The sequence below is a fragment of the Lasiosphaeria miniovina genome (genome assembly GCF_030549165.1).
Source record: "Lasiosphaeria miniovina strain SMH2392-1A chromosome Unknown B0T26scaffold_9, whole genome shotgun sequence".
NCBI lineage: Eukaryota > Fungi > Ascomycota > Sordariomycetes > Sordariales > Lasiosphaeriaceae > Lasiosphaeria > Lasiosphaeria miniovina.
This window is the reverse complement of record NW_026848228.1, coordinates 1664324-1681138: the sequence shown is the minus strand read 5'-3', so window position 1 is coordinate 1681138 and position 16815 is coordinate 1664324. Positions and strand designations below refer to the sequence as shown.

At 55.0% G+C, this 16815-nt stretch overlaps 6 protein-coding genes across 6 annotated transcripts; 3 read left to right on the top strand and 3 right to left on the bottom strand.

Moving 5' to 3' along the window:
- Positions 1-40: 40 nt before the first annotated feature.
- Positions 41-1201, bottom strand: B0T26DRAFT_758017 (uncharacterized protein; the record flags this gene model as incomplete). Its single annotated transcript, XM_060446343.1, has 3 exons — positions 41-378; positions 537-963; positions 1028-1201. 3 exons carry the CDS (start codon positions 1199-1201, stop codon positions 41-43), a joined length of 939 nt encoding a protein of 312 aa, XP_060289728.1.
- Positions 1202-1800: 599 nt separating this feature from the next.
- Positions 1801-4060, top strand: B0T26DRAFT_682135 (fungal-specific transcription factor domain-containing protein; the record flags this gene model as incomplete). Its single annotated transcript, XM_060440725.1, has 3 exons — positions 1801-2032; positions 2113-2374; positions 2437-4060. 3 exons carry the CDS (start codon positions 1801-1803, stop codon positions 4058-4060), a joined length of 2118 nt encoding a protein of 705 aa, XP_060289727.1.
- A 552-nt stretch (positions 4061-4612) lies between these two features.
- B0T26DRAFT_539810 (uncharacterized protein) lies at positions 4613-5758 on the bottom strand. The gene is made up of 4 exons (XM_060435565.1): positions 5378-5758; positions 5245-5314; positions 5054-5186; positions 4613-4987 (listed from the first exon to the last, which is right to left on the bottom strand). The coding sequence occupies exons 1-4, from the start codon at positions 5614-5616 to the stop codon at positions 4824-4826; spliced, it is 606 nt and encodes a 201-aa protein (XP_060289726.1). The 5' UTR covers positions 5617-5758; the 3' UTR covers positions 4613-4823.
- Positions 5759-6800: 1042 nt separating this feature from the next.
- B0T26DRAFT_735691 (uncharacterized protein) lies at positions 6801-8415 on the top strand. The gene has a single exon (XM_060443260.1). It carries the CDS (start codon positions 7275-7277, stop codon positions 8163-8165), a length of 891 nt encoding a protein of 296 aa, XP_060289725.1. The 5' UTR covers positions 6801-7274; the 3' UTR covers positions 8166-8415.
- Positions 8416-10660: 2245 nt separating this feature from the next.
- On the bottom strand, positions 10661-11827 carry B0T26DRAFT_600620 (heterokaryon incompatibility protein-domain-containing protein; the record flags this gene model as incomplete). Its single annotated transcript, XM_060435726.1, has 3 exons — positions 10661-11005; positions 11138-11261; positions 11412-11827. Coding segments are annotated over 3 exons (885 nt in total), but the record flags the coding sequence as incomplete, so codon positions are not given.
- A 1717-nt stretch (positions 11828-13544) lies between these two features.
- Positions 13545-15648, top strand: B0T26DRAFT_682132 (uncharacterized protein; the record flags this gene model as incomplete). Its single annotated transcript, XM_060440724.1, has 4 exons — positions 13545-13944; positions 14220-14244; positions 14356-14473; positions 14917-15648. The coding sequence occupies 4 exons, from the start codon at positions 13545-13547 to the stop codon at positions 15646-15648; spliced, it is 1275 nt and encodes a 424-aa protein (XP_060289723.1).
- Between the last annotated feature and the right edge of the window lie 1167 nt (positions 15649-16815).

The following is a 16815-nucleotide window of genomic DNA, read 5'->3' as shown; positions in this document are numbered from 1 at the left end:
ACCTAAACCAAAGATGCAAAGTCCGAGGGATACACTCTTTTCAGACAAAGAGGTCCTTTTTGCCGCTCAAGAAATCCTTCCACGTGGTCGGCGCCAGACCAACCTCAGCAAGCAGCTCATGGCCCTCGGTCAGCGAACCTCCCGCAAAGAAACCAGGATCCTCGCACAGTAGCTCGTTCTCCAAGATCTCCTGCGCAATTGGCGGTGGAAGAAAGCCTAGATACACATCCTGGTCGAGCTGGACATACTGCCCTTTCTTCGCCGTCACCTCCTGGAACTCGGCCATGATGCGGGTGGGAGTGTAATAGTCAGCGGCGGCGTGGACCTGTTTGCCCAGGACCTTGCTGCGGTTCTTGACTACCGCCACGAAGTATTTGCCTGGGTTGGTCAGATGGGGTTAGTTTTCACTCGCACTCTTCTAACGTCAAAAGGAGAGATGGAGAGATGGAGAGATGGCGAGATGGAGAGAGGGAGAGAGGGAGAGAGGGAGAGAGGGAGAGAGGGAGGGAGGGAGAGAGAAGATTGAAGCGACTTACCCATGTCGCTCTCGGGGAAGAAGAGCGGCAACTGGGCCTTGGTCGCACTGGTGGGCCCCGCCAGGGTATACGACCCATCATCACCCTTCCTCAGAAGCTGCAGGTTTGTGAAATTGGTCATGTAGTAGCCCGGTTGGATAAAGGTGGCCGGAATTCCCAGCGATCGAATGTGCTTCTCAATGTCGGCCTTGCGGTCAAAGTGCGCCACGTGCGGCAGCCGACCGTTGGAGGCATCGGTGACGTTGATAAGGGATGAGAAGACAAGATGCTGCACTCCCGCATCCTTGGCGGCTTCGGCGACGTTCTTGCCCTGCTCGAATTCGGTACCCGGAGCTGCCCCGGTAACGAAGTCGGGCAGAGTGACGAGGAAGAGAGTGTGGGTTCCCTTGAGTGCGTTGGCGAGGGAGGGCTGGGAGTTCATGTCGGCCTGGACGTGGAAGGTGAGCATGAGCCCGGGAACGCGTCCTGGTGCTGACAATGCAGAGACTTACGGCGACTACTTCAATACCCTGTTGAGCTAGGAGCTGGGCGGGGGGCTTAGACACATCGCGGGTGACAGCGCGGATCTTGAAGGTCTTGGGCAGGGCTGCGTCGGCCAGGACTGCTCGAATGACGGAGCCGCCTTGGGTACCAGTGCCGCCAAAGACGGTCAGAAGCTTCGACATGATGAATTGCGGAGAACTTGAGTATCCGGGTCTGGAATTAGGTGTAGGTGTTGGTTGTAATATGTGCTGCGTCGACACACTGACGTTCCGATGGTGAGGTGAGAGGAGGGGGTGACGCCAGGGCTGGCTTTTATGCGCCGCCCGTCTTCCTTTTCAGACAAGATTTGTCTTCGACGCGATTCTCGCAAACGCCACAGCCCTCTTTCCATTTCAAAGCAATCTCAGACCCCGGAGGCCGAGGCGGGTCATGAAGGCAGAGTAACCGCTTGGTAAGCTGTTTCGAATCCCATTTCTAGAGGCTCCTTGAGTTGTCCTGGAGTAACTGTGACAGTATCCATGTCACACTAGACCGGAAATAGCAAAGCCAGTCTGCTCCCACGCCCCGCCTCGGACGCCGACCTGCCTGCCATTGGCTCTTGGCTAGATGGTCAGCATTTGCGCCTCCCGAGCTATGCGCATCCCCCACATCCTCCCCCTTATCCGCGGCCATTCCGTAGCCCTCCCTCCGCATCCCATCCTCGGAGCCGTTCCAAATTGCGCTCGACCTGTGTTCAAGCCCAATCTTGTGCACATAACCGGCCCAAGCGTCGGGTGCCAGCATGGAAACGGGGCAGCTCCCGCTGCGGCAGGAGGGCGCGGACAGCCATGACGAGACCACGTCGACCGGTCAGCTGGCCTGTGTGCAGTGCCGCAGCCGGAAGCTCAAGTGCGACCGGAATCGTCCAGCCTGTAACCGGTGCGTCAAGCAGAACGAGACGTGCAACTATCCCGGATCGCGGCTACGGGCGCTTGGTCCACGGAAGACGGTGCGGGAACTCGAGAAAAGGATAGGTGGGTTCGGACCCTCCCTAGGCCTGCCAGCACCGGTGAGAGCGAGGGCGCCAGGCTAACAAATAGTGCTACCGTGACAGAGGAGCTCGAAGCGCTCCTGCGAGCCGCCGACCTCAGGACTGCGCAGGAGACGGCACCAGACCTCAGCCAAGGGCGCCCGCCGCCAGCCCAAGACTTTGATCTCTTCGACCTCGGCCCTTTACCATTACACCAGGACCTGCCGTTTGGGCAACCTCAGCTGATCGGCTCAGTAGAACTTAGTCCGCCGCAACAGTCGGCAAATCAGTTGATCGACCTCGGTCTCTTCGAGCAGCTCCCCTCTTTCGATGTCGTTGATGAGCTGTAGGACAACCATGTGTTAACCAGCTCGCTAGAGTGGCTGCTGAGTGTTGACATGCCTCTAGCAACGCACTCTACTTCCAAAAAATCCATCCTGGTGCGCCCATGCTCCACCGGGCAAGCTACACAGCAGGCCTGCGCCTCCCACCGCACATGCGCCCTCCAATGTGTCTTCAGTACATTGTCATGGCGTCGGCAGCGGCGACTTCGGACACGTATCGCCACCTCTCGGAGCCGTTCTACCTACGTGCTCGAATCTACGCCGAGGCAGACGAGTTGAAGGGCCAAGGCGAGGCCTTTACGACACTGGCCCACGTACAGTCCTGGTGCCTCATCTCGGCCTACGAGTGCCACGTGTATGCCTTGTTTACCAGGGCATCCACCAGCCTGTGCCGAGGTGTGCGGGTTGCCCAGATGCTTAGGCTGCACCAACTCGACATTCGCGATCCCGAGACTCTGCGCTCGGGCCTACCCCCGCCCAGGAGCTGGATCGAGGCCGAGGAGAGACGGCGGACGTGGTGGGTCGTCTTCCTGGCCGACCGCTACCTCACGTCCACGACGGGTTGGCCGTCTCTGATCGACGAGCGGCATATCCGGACGAACCTTCCTTCCACCGAAGAGTCCTTCGCGGCTGGCGGCACAAATGAGCTCGCCATTCCCCTCTCCGGCGGCCTGCGCGAACTGGCACAGGGTCGGGGCGCTCAGGTACCCCCTCTCGCCGTTCGTATTCTAGCCGCGAACGAGCTGCTCCACTGCCTCGACCACGCCTCACGCCGTTCTCCGGAGAGCGGCTCTGAAGACGTGCGAGACGGACCATACTGGCAGCGCCACAGGGAGATTGACGCGAACCTAAGCACGCTAACTATATTCCTCCCCGAGAGGCTGCATCTAGCCCGGAACCCACGTAGTCTCGACGCCATTCTCGTCCACGTGAGCACCAACATGGCCACCATCCACCTGCACCGCACCGCGCTGGGGCGGATCCACCACCACCGCCGCTCGCCCGACCTTCACCTAGTCGCCCAGAGCCAGGCGCGCCTCCTGCCCGCGGCCGAGGGTATCCTCGCCGTGTTCCGTGCCGCCGGGGACGGCGTCGGCACCGCGATCCGGAACCCGCTGCTCTCGTTTGCGGCATATATGGCCGCGTCCGTCTTCCTCGAGGATTATTTCCAGGCGGCCGCGGGCGGAAGCGGAGCTGACGTGCAGGATCGAAGCCGGCAGAGTGAGGCTAGCCTCGAATTCTTGGCCCGGATTCTGGTCTTCTTCGCGAGGAGCAGTCCGCTCGTGCGGGCAAATGCCTTCCAGCTGGCGGCGGATATGAAGCGGACGGGTTATGGGACGGCTTTGATGGACCAGCTCATGAGCCAGTCTACTACGGCGTGGGGTTCTACCTCGGAGATCTTGTTGCCGAGCTCCAAGGGTCTGCCCATGGTGTTCTGCCCGGCTCTCACTTCTGCGCCTGGCCTCTCAGAAAGTCCGGGCTTGGGCTTACAGGGAGTCTCTAGTTTTCGGGGACATGGTGGCGGTGGCAGTAGTATCAGTAGCTTCTTCGGCCCATCGCCTACGGTCCCTATGCGCGGTCCGTCTGCTACAGGCCTTGGAATTGCGCCACCTCTGTTGCAGCAGGCTGGATCCCCGGACGGACTGTTCTCGCAGTTTACGGCGAACCCTGGAAGCTCTTTACTATAGGGCCCGCGCAGCGAGACCAACGAGTCGTGTCAGGCCCCTCTAGTCTCGGCCCCTAGTCTATCTCGCGGACTCGCCCGCACCTATCTGCGATTGTAGTTATAGGAATGTCGTGCGGGTATCGAGCAGAGCCATTCTTACACCCAGGTCATGTAGGTGTCTAGTCCCTACAAGCCGAAACGACGCGGTAAAACAGTGCAGCAGTTGCAGACGTAATTGACCACAATATAAAGAATAAATATATTAGCAGAGTCCAGAGTAGCTATAACTAGGACTCTATAAGCTGACGAAGAAAAAGGGTATGCCTTGAGTAAGAAGGGGAAGATTAAGGATCCTATTCTAAACGTAGGAGGTTTAGCTGGGCAAGAATGTAAAGAGCAGGCGTTGCGGATCTGCCGCCCGTTCCACTGGTCTGCTCGCCGGCGTCGTGCTGCTTCCAATGCTTCTCAGCGAAGGCCAGGAGATTCGCCCGGTTTGCCTGCAGGTGCATATATCTTGCAGGAGAGTCGGCCGTAGCCTTGCCGCGTTGGCGTTCGATTATCTTAAGTCTCTTGATATTTATTTGAAAAATCTATTATATCTTCCTAAATATTAAGGTCTTATAGAGTAGTATACTAGATTGACGTGGGAACAATGTATCTCGTAATCGTGGCACGTCTTGTCTGCCCTTTTCTGTGCACTCGGTCGACCGCTTGCGCCTCCGCCATGGGGCTCCAATGCGGTTCCATGATATGAAAATTGTTGGCAACAGTGAAATCGACACTATTTATGTATCGGCTGTGACGCTAGTTGCCGCCGTTGGTGCCATGATATAACCCGACTTTGATCTGGTTCTGAAAAACGTGCCTGGAAACAGCGGCCAGAGGGATACGAAGACGTTGAAAGGGGCCACACCAGACCTATCAATTTGTTCCTGCCATGCGGTAATTTCTGGGTATGTGTCAGTTGAGCTTACATTTAACATTCGACAATTGGGGCGAACGGTTGGAGGCTCACTGGATTTTGGTGCGACCATCAGGGTACCTGTAACCATGGACTCTTGCTGGCTCGCGGACTGGTGATGATGGAGATCATCAAGCGACGAGCATATTAATGCTAGAACGCTCAAGGTCTTTCCGAGACCCATTTCCTGGCTCCCGGTTTTAGCAGGTGTTTTGAGTGCGTAGAAGACGGCCCAAGTAACTCACATCTGCTGACACACCACCATAGACTGGAACCGGCGAGTCACGATATTTGCTCGTAATTATTTGACGAGGCCTGGATGATCATATGTTAATGATTGTCCAATAGGTGCTAACAACAGTTTAAGCATATCCTTACTGGTTATCTGTGGTAGAGGCCCATAGTGTTGGGTACCGTGGGTTTTCAACAATGCCGCATTCTCTCTCAATCATCATGGCAAGAGCCACAAGTTGATGACTACCATGTCGTGTTAGTTTGCGGAGTGAGAGAGATTGAAAGCTGACGTTTTGTGAGCTGCACTCATGCGCAGCTGGGTGTTGCAAAAACAAGCCAGCGTCAGATAGTTTGGCCCCGATGGCGCGCTCGTCTCCTCTCATGGCGTAGATGATGATTCTGACTGGGCAGAGTTTGGGCGGTTTCAGTTGCTGCTTGCCGGGCTCTCGCTCTGGTCCTCGGTCCTGGTCTGGTGGCAATAATTGTGCTGAGAATCGGACTTTGAAGTCTTGGAGGAGACACCTGAGCACCGGTGAGGTCAAGATGCCTGCATACTTGCCGGAACCTTGAAAGCAAGCTTGAGCATACGTTAGCGGCGTGGTTTATGAGTGTGTGGCGTAATTAGGGCGGAGGGCAAACATGCCAGATACTTGGCGGATGCCATTGAAGCGCGGTGCGTCGTGGCTTCGAGGTGAATCCAGGGGCGTAGAAACATCGGCTGGAATCGTGGCTCTATGGAATCTGATCCGGGGACTGGCGGGATGGTCTCCTGCATTGCAATGTCACTAGCGCTGGGGGAATGGAAACATGCCGCGGTCTCTGCCGTGAAGTGCATTTCACGCTACGCCCGTAAGATCGGCAATTTTGTGTGTTTTGATGGCACTCATTGCGGCGCGAAACGTGATGGTCGAAACGGTGCCAGAAGTGAAGGGCGTTGCGATGGTCCAAGGGGAGAGAAGGGTAGAGTTAAGAGCCCGTCATGGGCGGCTCGGCGGACTGCGCGGAGATACAGCGTGCTAGATGTGAAACTGGGGTGTTACGATGCGATCCAACCGACCTAATTTGGTTCCGTATCCTGGGTGCTAGTAAAGTGTGCAACCGATCTAATTTGGTTGCGTATCCTGAGTGCAAATAAAATATGCAAAAAAAACTAGTGGAACTTTTGACCCCCTCTACTACGCTCCCCCAAAACTATGATGCGCCAGCCTGTAAAATGAAATTGGCACCAGTGCGAGGGAGCAAGAGCGCACTGTATTTACCTCGGGTATTAAGCCTACATTGAGGTAGACCCTATCTGCCCAATCCCATTCCCCCCGCCTCTTGTTCTGACAAAGCCAGTTCCTCTTCCTCTGACGAAGCTAGTTCCTCTTCCGGTACTAAATTAGCAAGAAACTCGGCTCTTCGTACGGCCTTATCGTAGGCCGCGTCCTGAAACGATCTGGCCCACCGCTCCGCCGCGTCCCTGGTCAGGACTTTGGCTTCCACGGCCTCTTCAAGGAGGACCTCCCAATCGCCGGGTAACAATTCCTCGTGGCGGCCAGGGCCCAGCCCGTCGTCGCTCCCACGCCGGAAGTCCACGATGGAACCGGATTCGCGATGGTCCCAGGCACCGTTAATAAGGCCATTAAACTTGTCCAGATCCTTGAGCCACACCACCTGGCCAGGGTGCTAAATGGTGGCTCGCCAGGGCCTGTCTGTTAGCACGCCGGGCGGGATGCCTAGAGGTTTCTAACAGTGGGCCCCGGTCAGTTGCGATTTCATTCCTGTCCGCTTTATTACCCGTGGAGAGGCGTACCTGAGACGTAGCCCGACGGCTCGATCTGTACGGACACTGATTTGGGAGGAGCCCGGCCTAACACCATTCCATTCCTTCCTTCCTTCAATCCTTTGTTCAGTCGAGTCCACGACGGATTCGTCCATCACGGTCACCAACGCCTACCAGCCCATCCTCGCCTGCAGACCGACTAAACTCTCCCTCTGCAACATTAGCTCAATCACCTTCGACGAGAGGATACAAAAAGAAAAAAAAAAAAAAGCAACCATGAGGCCCATGAACTTTGATACGGCATCTAATGCCAAATTTCTACAAGACCAGCTCTTCTTTCTCGACATCCCTCTCGCCGCCGCTCGCTATATGCGCAAGCTTGTCAACTTTGCTGGCAACATCAACATCAGAAGCCAAGGCGGGCTTGCCCTCCCAGCCGAGCTCTGGTACATGATTCTGGAAGAGATGGAAGAGGAAGCGGAACGCAACCCCCCCCGGTTCTGCTTCGCCAAGGCGACCATAGTGCCATCTCTGTCCTCGCCAACCGAAACAATCCTCCGCTGCGTGCGACACGAGTTCGACTTGCAGGTCCCTGGAAGATCAGACTTGGAATACGCACTTGCAGGCAATCTACGGAACCCGGCCAGCATCGCCCACTTCGAGTACTTCCTTCAAAATGCCACGCCCGAAGTGGCCGCTAAAATTAACGAGGCTAGCGACAAAGTGCTTGCCAAATTGGAGGACGAATACGAGCCAATACACGAGTCTATCGCCAAGATCCCGAAGCTAAACAAGCTGTCTAGTCTAGGGAATGTGTTTTATATCTTGCAGGCCCAAGACGCGCCGCAGGAGAAGAAATCGGGTCTGTACTATGATATTGATGTTCCGGACGTCATCGCCCGGATCGACCGGGGTTCATGCTGGGTGTGCTCCGGCAGGTTCATAGGATGTATTGGCGGCCGATGCGCGGGGCTTGCCATGGAGATGTTTGGTTTTGATCGTGAACAGCTTGGGTGTGGCTTCTCTCTCGTCTGTCCACTGTGTGTGGGGATTGATCTTTCTGATGATCACTTAGACTCGTTGCATCGGCAGGAGCGCATCGGAGAGAGTGATGAAGAAATAGAGCAGCGCATTAAAGCACGACTGAGCGAACTCGGATACAACTAGGACCCAGAGTTCTACTGAACTAGCCTATAAGCTCCCTTTTCTTCTTACACAGGGTTCACAGCATTCTCTATTAGATACGCGCTTAGGCCTGTGGCGGAGACATGGTGCAAAGGATTCAGGATTTTCAAGGATCAGGAGTTGAAAGCCTAGTATCTTACCTCTATCTTCGCCTGCGAAAGACGTCTTGGACCAGGCTCACAAAACCGACTTGATATGTGAATTTGGCAGGGGATAACTCGATGTAAATGCCGTTGCTCACATCTTTGTTTGCCACACACATGCCCCTTGTTAACTTAGAGCTAGTTCATTAACACACAATAGACTAGAGAAGCATTCAGGTATCCTAGAGCATGGCATTCCGTCCAACGAGGATCCGGATCCAAACTGATCGTAGATAGGTGTGTCCCGACTAGCCGTGGTTCCACCGATGCACATTTGTGGTCGAGGCCCAAGTCTTTCGTCCTAACTCGTCCGAGAACCGAATGGTTGTGGATTAACCATGATTCTGGCACACCAAGCTGCGACCCACAGCAGAGGAACCCAAGAAAAACTCGAAATCTGAAGCTAAGTAGAAAAGGAACCACGGACCGTGCGTACGCTGTAAGAAGCAGCTAATTGAGAAGAAAATTGCGGGTCCCCTTGGGCTACCGTAATTGGATGGATAAGCTCTGCCAAGCCAAGCCTTTGAGCCTGGGTTACGCAATCACGGTACACAAGTCACAGGGCGTCACTCTCGACAAGGTGGTTTATGATATCTCTGCGCCAGAGTTCGCATCCGGCTTGTCCTAGCTGGTGGTTTCCAGGGTCAAGGCCCTAGATGGCCTGATGTTTTTTGAGTCGCCGTTTGATCGGAGCAAGATATACCGCGAAGTGCCAGTACAGAGCATGCGACTGAAGATAGCAGATTACGAGGCAAGGAAGCAGCTGTTGGATCCACAAGAAGAGGAGGTTGACTCAAGCGATATGAGCGGGTACATAACTGATAGCTCTGTTGTGTAGATGCAGGGTTTAGCTGAGTAGGTTTAGCTGTAGTTGTAAGAAAAAAGCTCCAGAGTGTTGGAGTTATTGGCCTCCGGACAGGATCAGCGTTGGCACCTGTTGGAATAACAAGGTCATTCGCATGGTAGTCACTGCAGTAACTAGAACGGAAGGTAGGGTGTTGTGTATTGATTGTGTATTCCTCTCTTTTCTCTGCTGTCAGGGATCGCGAGCTACGGGGACAACCAGACTCCATTGCTATAGCTCACCCACAATATTGACTATTGCGAATGACCTTATCATTCTAACATAAGTATCGAAACTCATACTACCCGGTTAAGTACAATATTATAATGAGAGTAAATGGGAGCAAGTAATAGATAATCTTTGTTGGATCATGTGGATCATCCTCTCAGTCTATTGTTGATGTTAGCACCTGCCTTCAGTAGGGCGGTGATCTTACCCTCGCTGTCCCATGGGTCGCTAGCCACGTTGGAGTGAACAAAGTGGATCAAGGGTGAATTGATTGACGCTATCACGAAAATCAGGATGGCTGCCATGCTAGAGGAGCAAACGGATAGTTTCTGTTGAGCCAGGCTCGTTAGATCCCACCGCTAGGTGTAGAGGCAATTTCCCATTGATATCACGCGCATTAGGGTTGCTTCCAACGCGGAGCTGGGTTGTGATTTCGAGTAGACTAGAGCGTGCAGAAAGGTGAAGCGGGGAGCGCCCGTTGCGATCTTGGACGTCGGGATCTGGGGTGGACCTAAGAAGAGAGGCCAATGCTTCCTATCGCGCCGTCGGACAGCCCAGTGTAAAGGGGTGTGATGGGATTTCGCCTGTTGGCCGCTCCTATTCGTCTCCCAGGTCTCCGCCTGGCATCAGGGAGGTGATTTTATCGTCATACAGGGATCGTCATTTGGTTAGAAATGACCATTGAGGCTGGTGGCAAACAATTCCGTATGTTAATCACCGTGATGTTCCTTTCACTCCACGATCCAATCACGAGGCTTTACTCTCGCGTTTAAGTGCCCGAGGTCGATTCCTCACAAAACAGAGAAAGACTTCTCTGGAGTCTTCTCAAACCATTGTGGCTTGGTAATCCAGGCCATTCCGACTCGCATGAAAAGTGGATGCTCGAGTCCCCGCGATATCTCAACCATAGCAAGACAGTACCAATGCAGATCGTCTTCCGAGCTGCCACAGGAGAGAATAGGAACGCACCATGTCTGGGTCAAATTGACCCGATCCTGGTTGTCAGCAATGTACCAACCGATTGGGACTCCAACCTCCAAGTCGAAGAGGTTCTCCGAGCCCCTAAACTCCGGGGATAACGCTTTAACGCAATCCGCCAGATCCTCAGATCTCGCCGGATAGGCTTTCTTCAGCGGCCCCACCGCCGTCAATGTTGACCCGATGTCCACTTGGCCAAAACGGTTCCGCGGGTCCGTCTTCAGGGCGACATTGACGACCTGCAGGTGGACAACGACATGTTGCAAAAGCATCTGGCGCACTGTGAACACGCAGGGGCCGGGAAGGGACGCCCAAGACCAAGACGGGGCCCTATACTCCCGTAAGTCGGGCATACTCTTGGTCGAGTCCACGGCCGACCACAGGAGACCCCGCGCCAAGTCGCTCCTCCAAAGACCTGCGACGAACTGCTCTCCGGCTATAGCGCGCTGCAGTGTCGAGGCGATGCCAGAGATTGCGGGGAAAATGTCGGATTTGACCGTGAGTCCACACTTGGTGTAGTCAGTAACCAAGTCGTACCATGCGTTATGCAGTTTCTCAAGCTCGGAGCCTGTTCCGATGTCTAAAGAGATGAGAGAAATTCTGTCGCCAGTGGCTGAAGAAAGAAGTGCCTCTGGGTTGCTGTTACCGTCCAAGTTATCGGGCAGCGGATCGCAATAGTACTTCTTCAACGCTAACAGAGCATTCTGTAGTTCCTTTTCCTCTGGAGAGAGGTGCTGGCCTCTTGCGCCGCCCTCGGGCACGCACTCGGACGCGTGATCGGATCGGCACAGCCAGCTCATTTGCGCGTCGGAAAACATGAGCAGCCGTGGAGGCAGGACGCGCTCCTGCATTACCCAAGCTCGCTGCCATAGTGGCGGGCGGTGTCTAAGGTACCCATGTGTCTCCTCAGATGGGTCCCAGGCAAAGACGGGATGAATGAAGCCAGTGAGCACATCGGGCGTGGCGGCGCTGTCTGCTTCTCGTTCGGCCTCACTGTCTGCGTAAAAGTCCTCGGATTTCGGAAAGGAGACCGACGTAGGACAGGGAGTCAGAACGTGTGGGTTGCGGCTGCAAAAAATGCCGTGGTCTCCGCCCGGTGCTGATACCGCCGATATGGTGAGAAGAGAGTTGGAGTAGTATTGGCCCATCTTAGCGGCCTCGATAGGCCAATCCTCAGCTGAGTCCTGGATGATGCACAGAGAGTCGATCCACAGGTATCGCACCAACAGCTTCCGGGCGACGGTGACCGCATCCCGGAAGGTCTGGGAGAGCTCGCTCAAAGAGATGCCATCTCGCCTCTGCTGGATGGTAGATGCCGTCGTGGTAATGACCCTCGACCGCCCCCAGGCGTGGCTCAGCGTGACATACGGCCCGTGCCGGTTAAGCCCGTTTACCAAGCGGATCCCCTGTTCTGTGCCGCTCCGACTACCGACGTCGAGTACTCGAGCAGGCAGCGGCGGGTTCGGTTGCGTTGAGATAGCACACAAAGAGTGCGACTCCAAGCATTTCCTCAGCCACATGCTAGCTAGAAGGAAGTTCTCATCACATCCCGTGTTCCATGGCTGGCGAGATGCTGCTGTCTTTACATGGAAGACATCAGACAGCGATGGGCCCCCTTCCAGCCACGAGCTCTCGCGGTCCTCTTCGCAACCATACCGCACAAATGCCAAGACGGCTTTAATGTCCCGCAAACCGGTCCTGGCCACGACGTAGAGCTCGCGCTTCACTGTGCCGCTCTGACGCAACACCTTCTCCTGGTGCGGGTACCAACGCGCCTCAACGGGACCATCATGATAGTCGTGCGGCGAGCCAACTTGCAGACCAGTGCGCTCGAGCGCTCGGAGGAACTGCAGGCAGAGATGGCAGCCTGAGGCGGCCGATGCCTCGAGGACCTTGGCACTCGTCGAGTGCTGGTAGGCGTAGAAGCGGCCGGTCGCATCTGACGGTTGCTCTTCTGCCGAGAAATTGCACCTCTCGTAGAAGTCTGGTTGGGGTTCGCTCTGGATTGGTGATGCCAAAAAGTTGATGTTTGAGCAGTTGACGCACAACGTGGCCATGACAGCCGATCAAGGCTTAACTAGGGTAGAGGGCAATTTGAAGAAGTGCGAACTCGCATGATATCTAGTGTAGAATATCCGCCGTTTCGCCCCCTCGGGCTGAGATGGCGGTTTGGGATGGAGCGGGGTATGCACACGCACCTCGTGTCCTGGCGATGGTTGGCCAGTTCGCCGAGGAGGCTTGAGAGATTTTCTCTTGGGGTCACGGAGAAAAGACAGATAGTTTTTTACATCCCCCTTAGAGGTTACGTGGCAATTGCGCTGCCTCCAGCAGGACCGGAATCGCAGCAGCTTGGCCCACTGTGAGAGTGTCTTGGACGCGAAAATCGAAGGGTGGCAGGGCAGGGTCGACGTTGATGTCGAGCTGCGGCTGCACAACGAAGAGCGGGCCCGGGCGCTGGGGGTTGTCGCCGTGTCCGAGTCGGTCAACTGCGAGCGTCGCATAGCCGCGCGCATTGGCGGCGACGCGCCTGACATTTCGTTAGTGCGTGTGTATTGTCATGGATAAGGTTTGGAAGTCGTTGCACTGGATATGTTGGTGGACAAGGTCCACAAGAGGAGGGGAATTGCCAAATCCTGTTAAGCAAAGCACGGAGTCTAGCAGCTTCGGCTATCAAGTATAAGTCCAAGAGTCCCATGAGACCTGCTGCAGCGACATCTGATGCTTGTTAAGCAAGTAGCCTAGAAGTACGACCCAAGATTCGAAGCGCTTCGGGTGTACGTAATTGAGATGGGATAGGCTGCGTCGCGGTATGGTGTCGATTCCTAATGCGTTGAATGGTCAGGCAAGGTACCTGATAGACCTCAACGGAAGGCATAATCTGGTCAAATAGGCGGTCATAAGATAAAAGACAAAAAAAGGCAGGCAAAAACCAACTCCTAGAATGCTGATGTAGACTATCTAGGGATTTGCCGCCTGGAAAGAGGTCCGAGGACCGATCGAAATGAAATAACCGCGGGAGAACTAAGAAAGCCAGGAAACGAAGGTGCAGGTGGAAATTTTGGCATCGCGAGCGAGCCCACCTTGCGAGTTTTCATAAAAGAGAGGGTCCTCGTCTGGCTGACATACTCTCTCAAACGCCTCGACACCGCGCGGCTGCGAGATGTCATCATGCCGGCCCAAGATGTCACGGTACCTCCCTCGGAAGCCGAGACTCGCCGTGCCCACGATCCATTTCAGGAAAGCGTGCTCTCTGGGCGTGCGCAGGTCTCGTCGAGAGGCTCCGAGACGACCCAACACCTGGCGTCGAGAAACGGCCGCACCAGGGATTCCGGTTCATCCACAATTCCGCGAGAGAATATTTCTCAACACATGGCGACCACAGCGACGGCCCATGGTCTCGCCTCTCTAGATTCACTCACTTCGTACGCTGCGCCGTTTTGGATCCGGCACCTTGAGATGTTGGATTCCGTGGGTGCCACGCTGCTAGGCTTGTGCCCACAATCATGTATTCTTTCGAAATTGGCGAGGCGGCTCGGCGATACAGGCCAGACGTGGCGGAAATTCGGTGGTGGGTGCAAGGAGGGCAAAGGACTCGAAACCGACCTTGTCGGGTTTAAACGAGACATGCAGAAACCGCAGCTCGATTGGGGCGACACTCTGCTGAAAAGCCCCGAGATCATCTAGGACGAAGCTACCACGTTTACACCCAGCCGATTCTTGCTGCAAACGAGAACGACGCAAGCAACGTCACTAGCACCCGCGAGTCTTGAATCGTCCTACAGCAGTACGATCCCGCTTTGCGTGACATCGGAAGCTGATCCTGACGGTAAGCTACTGGACTAGTCGTCCTGAGCATCTGGCCATCAAGGTGAGACGAAAGTGAAATTCCATCTTGGGCAAATTGGAGAGACTGACCCTCAACCTTCTAGGCCATTCGAGAACAAATGGAATAACCTTGAATACATGGCCAACGGCAAAGTTCTCGTCCAGCATGCCGCGGGTGGGTAGCCCGTTGCCAGATATGGAGCATTGAAGGGAGCCCCGTCCAGGCCGCCGATATCCGAATACTCTGTAATCCCGACGAGATATGGTTGGTTGTGTGTCAGTCCCTTTACTACAATACCAACCTGGGATTGAAGATTTCTTTCCCGCTGGCTATCTGCAAGAGTTTTTTGCAGTTTTTCGTTCTGCAGACCGTATCGTCTTGAAGCCTGCCACGGCAACAGCCTCACACGAGATCCAGTCATTCTTGCTTGGCTTGAATGCGATCCCCGATCTGAGCCAGGAGACGCGTTGCGGTACCGGCCCGTCGCTTTAGCGCGTCACAATTTCCGTCAGAACGAACTCCATCTGGTGTTTCATGGTACTGAGCCGCTCGTTATCCTTTGCGACAGCTCGAGGCTCTATCGCTGGAATTTTCTCGAGGGTATATCACATTTCAATCCTCAGGATCCCTACTTCTGCCATGTCGTTGCCGCCGAAGCTAACCTTTCGTTTCTTCTACGTCACCAGAATCGCCTGGGTCTGTACCATCCCCTAGGTCGTTAGCCGTCTTTCCATTTCCGAAGAGGCCGCGTTTGCCATAATCGACGACACGATCGCCCCGCTCTACCCATCTACCCATCCGCGCCCGGTCCTCAACCTCGCCGCCGGCGACCTGCACGATACGAGCAATCGTCCAGTCTCTCCCGACCAAAGATCTTCCGCCACTTCGCGCACCCCATTCCGACCCGGCGAGATGATCCACGCAACCGTCTCGTCCACCACCGCCCCACAATCCGGTCCTGCGGCGCTGCCCGCAAGCTCAAGCTCTGTCGTCACGCTAGAGGTGGCCACGTACGGCGGCGGCGGCGAGCGAGATATCCTCGGCCTCCTCGCGCCCCCGCGCTGGCACGGTCTTAACCATACATTTGCCATAGTCCAGCTGCCACAGGACCAGAGCAGCATGTTGCGGGTGCTGCTGTACATGGCGCCCGCGCCTAGCTACGACATGTCGCCGCCGCCGCCAGGCAACAACTCCACCCACCACCACAACCACCACCACCAGGTCGCGTACCCCATGGTCATCGACCGCCACGTCGGCGCCATCAGGCGCGCAGCGGGCAATACAAGTAATACACAGCCGGCCGCCGACACGAGGAGGCTACAGGTCGTTCGGGATAATATGGGGCTCATTGAGCGCCCCGACAGCCCACTCCCAGTCGACGGATTGGAAATCCGGACCGACATGGGCCGTGCTGACACGGGCAGCCGGGATGAGGAAGATCTATAAGAACGGATCCCCTCCATGGCTTGTCTGTATTTACAGCTGTCTTGAAGATCTAGATGTATTTGTTTGAGTTGGGCCAATTTGGATAGACGGACAAGAAGAAAATGTGGAAGAAAAGAAACATCGCCAGGACTCTGCGATTAAGCGGCCATGGTCTGACCGCCTGTCTTCGTGATCGAGGTGGTTGGTGATGTCTGCAACTATCGTGCTTGCCATTTTCTCGTGCGGGGACGTAGCTTTGGTATGGGCATTCGTGATCTCTCGCACGATTCTCATTGCCTCGATTAGGTACCTCGCTGCGTCCATGCCGTGACAGCCGCTCCTGTTGAACGCTTAAAAAATCATGGTCAACGCCTTCAACAGGGAAGCCCCAGACCTTGTCTTCTGACGTTGTCACCGTGGTTCTGGGCTTTTATTTCGTTGTAAATCAGTTTGGGAAGGGACCATCCCCATAGCGTTGGGTTCTAATTAACGCGTCGTCGTAGGGTTCTGAAGTAGCCTGGAAAATAGGTAAGGTAGAAAGCTTCTCTGTGTTCCTTGTAGCGGCCTTTCTGGCCATATTGAGCTTCAGGTTCTGGGCAAGTGTTTCTTCTTCTCGTTTTCCTTCGTCTTTTCTTTTGTGGCTTGGCTCAGCGACGTCGACTTCGTCTGGTAATTAATCACTGAAATGAGGTGACAAACGATCCGCCTTTTCTCCGCCTCGACTTTTTTGAGATTTTCTGTTCCTTCGCTCCATTAAGAAGGTACACAGGAAGGAGGTAAGCGGTTTTTTGGGGTTTCTGTGTCGCCTCGAGTTCTTGTATGATCTACGAAGGGGTGGAAGAAAAGCAGCGAACGCTGTGAGTGTGGGCTAGGTAGCTATCTCAGCTTGAACGCGTCCGAGGATGGAAATTCGAAACATGTTCAGGCGCCTAAGACGCGTCTATGGCACCCAAGACGCGTCCATGGCACTCCAAAAGAGACAGCGATCACGATGTATGGCAGGCCAAAAGTTGGAACAGAAGAAGGCAACAATAAACGGCAATGTCATTTTTGAAGAAGGAAGGAAAGAGGAGGGGGGGACGATTCCTACAAGTATGTGTCTGCGTGTGCGAGGACTGCCGTTTTTGGTATGTTAGGGCCGGGCAGAGACATCAACTTTCTAACCACCTTCCGAAAAGGTAAAACCGA